A 3,597-nucleotide genomic window follows, 5' to 3' on the forward strand; every position below is an offset into this window, starting at 1 on the left:
CCGCAAGCGGGCATGGAGCCGCACTCGTGGGAGTTCAAGCCGATACAGCAGGCCGAGCGTGTGGCCGCCGGGTTTCTGACGGTGGGCATCCTGACGTCGCTCATGGCGGGGGTCTTTTTCGTCATGAAGGAGGAGACCAAGTGAGCCTGGCGACTGACTGGCTGATGATGGGCCCGTCTGATGAAGTTGGTGTGTTTTTTTCCTCTTCTCTACATGTAATTCGGCGTGGCGTTCTGGTGCGGCTTTGAAAGTCCATGACGGTGGGAGCCCGGGCAAAAGGACGTGGGCTGGGCGGCAGGGGCTGGATCACAATGATGGCTGGAGGTTTAGAAAGCCTACCGATACCCAACGGCTGGAATACCATTATTATCCCTTCCTTTTTCATTGGGAATAGTTCCTCTCGTGTCTTTCTTCGTGATGAATCATGTCTTGTGGTCGAGCATAAACTAGACTGTCGTTTCAAGGCTGTTGACTGTACGGATGTGAGTGAAGTTGCAAAACGGAGGTGTAGCGATGGCACATGCAGGGCATTCGAACCCATGGCTGTGCCCCCCCGCCTTTGGCACATGCAGTAGAAGGAAATGGTGGGGTGTGCAAGGGTGGATACACGCAGGCCCACAAGACATGGGCGTTGCGTCGACGATGAAGCCATGGTTCTGAAGGTCACAGTTACTCGAGTGCCAATGCATCGACCGAAGCTTCAATCTCTTACCATCAGAAAAATACATCAACACACAAAAAACCACAGCGCCGCGAACATCCATGAAAGCCCAAAGACGACTCGAGCCGAACAAGTACCCGTAGGGCGGATGCAGGACTAGCAAGACCCCAGGCGCTTGCGATTGCCTAATGCAGCATGCGTCATCTTTCGGGCCCGTCCACCGAATTGCAGCAGGAGCTCCCCCGATGGGAGGGGCTGTTCTTGCCTTCGTTTGGCTGTTGGCGTCCGCCGGCGGTAGGTGGGATGGCACGACTTCCCCGCGGCCAACTCGGGCTCGCCTTCCCTCGGCGTGTGTTATAAGATTGTCAGGCTCGGTGTATAAGGTACTCTTACTCTTGGTCTTGCGTCTGTCCTTCAGCTTCTCTTGATCCCTCACTCTTCCTCCCTCTGTACCTGAGCTCCCCTCATTCCACCCTCCGGCCCCCCCCCCCACATCTCGACTGCTGAAGACGCACCAAAGAAGAAAAGAAACAGCAGCCATGTCCTCCAAACATTTCCTCAATGATCCCGCCAAGCTGGTGACTACAGCCCTGCACAGCGTCACCCTGACCAACCCATCTCTCGCGCTCGACACGCCCAACAAGATTGTCTACCGCCGACCCAGCGCCAATGCGTCCCCGCAGGTAGCCGTCATCTCCGGCGGCGGCTCCGGCCACGAGCCCTCGTTCGCCGCCATGGTCGGCCAAGGCCTGCTCTCGGCCGCTGTCGCAGGCACCATCTTCGCCTCGCCCTCGGCCGAGCAGGTCCGCACAGCCATCGCCGGCCGCGTCGACAAGGACAAGGGCGTCCTCGTCACCGTCATGAACTACACCGGCGACGTGCTCAATTTTGGCGTCGCCGTCGAAAAGGCACGTGCCGCCGGCATCGACGTCGAGATGGTCGTCGTCGGCGACGACGTCGGTGTCGGGCGCAAGGCTGCCGGCAAGGTCGGCCGTCGGGGCATCGCCGGCACGGTGCTCGTGCACAAGATTTCCGGCGCCGCGGCCGCCCTCGGCCGCAGCCTGAAGGAGGTGGCGTCCGTCGCGAGGCTCGTCGCTGAGAACCTCGTCTCCGTCGGCGCGAGTCTCGAGCACGTTCATGTGCCTGGCCGCGCCGTCGGGCAGGAGGACGGGCTGGAGGCGAACGAGGTCGAGCTGGGCATGGGCATCCACAACGAGCCTGGGTCTGGTCGCGTCAAGGGCGTTGAGCTCCCCGAGCTCGTGTCCCAGATGCTGAAGCAGCTCCTGGACCAGGGCGACGCCGACCGCGCGTTCCTCCGTGTGAACTCGAACGAGGTTGTGCTGCTCATCAACAACCTTGGCGGCGTCAGCGTGCTCGAGCTTGGCGGCATCACGGCCGAGGTCGCGGCGCAGCTTGAGGGAAGCTACAACATCAAGCCCGTCCGCATCCTTAGCGGCACGTACATGACGAGCCTCAACGGCAACGGCTTCAGCATCTCGCTACTCAACGTGGTCAACACGAACCTTGGCGGACCCAGCATGATCGAGCTGCTGGATCATCCGGCCGAGGCCAACGGCTGGGCGGCGCCCATTGCCAAGGAGACGTGGGAGGCCAAGAACACGGCCACGCGCGAGGATGACGCCGTCAAGGCTCTATCCGCCGAAAAGAGCAGGCTCGAGTATGATGCGTCTGCGGCGGCATCTACCGTCCAGGCGGCGCTGGAGAAAGTCATTGCTGCTGAGCCCGAAATTACGCGGTACGACACTGTCGTCGGCGATGGTGACTGTGGTATCGGTCTGAAGCGTGGAGCGGAAGGTACGTCTTCACGTCTTCGATCCCAAAGCTGACCTTGACACTAACGAATTCAGCCATTCTCGCGCACCTTGCCTCCAACCCGCTGACCGGCGACGCCACGCTGGATATTGCGTCCATCGTCCCCGTCGTGGAGTCTACCATGGACGGTACATCGGGAGCCCTGTACGCCATCTTCCTTAACGCGCTCGTCGGCGCCCTGCGCTCTGCCGGTTCCGGGTCTGCCGATGCCCAAGTCTGGGCCGCCGCCCTGCGCCGCAGCAGCGATGCCATGGGACGCTACACGCCCGCCCGCCCCGGTGACAGGACGCTCGTCGACGCTCTGGCGCCGTTTGTCGAGACGCTCGAATCGTCGGGTGACGTCGTCAAGGCGGCGGCGGCAGCTCGCAAGGGCGCAGAGAGCACAAAGGGCATGAAGGCGAGCCTCGGCAGGACGGTATACGTTGGTGGCAGCGGTTTTGAGCAGGTGCCCGACCCGGGCGCGTGGGGTCTTGCCGTCTTCTTTGGCGGGCTGGCTGGCGAGGCGGGCTGGGAGGAGGTGTAATGCACGGTTTGCGGATTTGCTCTGGCGGATTTGGATCTTGGGCTGTAGGATAAGGACAAGCTGTTGGTGAATGCATGGGATCGACCAGCGCACGCGGAGGACATCACTCGACGGGACTTGGATGGTGATAACAAGTGATCGTAAAAAGTCGAGTCTTTTCAACGCCAAAGTCGTAAACGAGAGGCCATCTATGTGGATCCCCACCCTCTGTCTGTTCAAACCCGTCAGACGTTTTCCATGCGCGTTTTCAAATCTCGTGGCCCCGGCTGCTGTGCCCCTTCTGGCGGAGACCTTGATCTCACTGGCGGTAGGGCTCGCGGCCCAGGCGGCTGGGCCCGTTCGTATCCTCCGCCATGACGCCGCGGCGCCAGAACCCCCCCCCCCCCCCCTGCCCCCATGGTTGGTATTTCCCGTACGCCCCTCACTCGTTGGATCTACGCGCTCAGCTCAGGAAAACCAGGAAAACCCTGTCCCCTCCTAAGAACCTGCAAAATGTCAGTGTCCGTGTCCCTGTCCCTGTCTGCGGGGTTACTGTCTGGGCCTTGGTGGTGGCCAAAGGGGTTGTTATTTTTTGGTATGT

The 3,597-nt window shown here is 61.1% G+C and overlaps 2 protein-coding genes across 2 annotated transcripts in view; both read left to right on the forward strand.

The window, feature by feature from the left end:
- VDBG_07517 (mannan endo-1,6-alpha-mannosidase DCW1) overlaps positions 1-486 on the forward strand; it is a gene marked incomplete at both ends in the record, with an annotated part of 1,877 nt that extends 1,391 nt beyond the window's left edge. Inside the window, one exon of the mRNA XM_003002012.1 lies at positions 465-486. Within this exon, the coding sequence (XP_003002058.1) occupies positions 465-486 (22 nt within the window). The remainder of the gene's footprint in view (positions 1-464) is intronic.
- Positions 487-1,200: 714 nt separating this feature from the next.
- On the forward strand, positions 1,201-3,017 carry VDBG_07518 (dihydroxyacetone kinase; the record flags this gene model as incomplete). Its single annotated transcript, XM_003002013.1, has 2 exons — positions 1,201-2,476; positions 2,530-3,017. The coding sequence occupies 2 exons, from the start codon at positions 1,201-1,203 to the stop codon at positions 3,015-3,017; spliced, it is 1,764 nt and encodes a 587-aa protein (XP_003002059.1).
- Positions 3,018-3,597: the final 580 nt, after the last annotated feature.

This window comes from Verticillium alfalfae, genomic scaffold (assembly GCF_000150825.1).
Source record: "Verticillium alfalfae VaMs.102 supercont1.10 genomic scaffold, whole genome shotgun sequence".
Taxonomy (NCBI): Eukaryota; Fungi; Ascomycota; class Sordariomycetes; order Glomerellales; family Plectosphaerellaceae; genus Verticillium; species Verticillium alfalfae.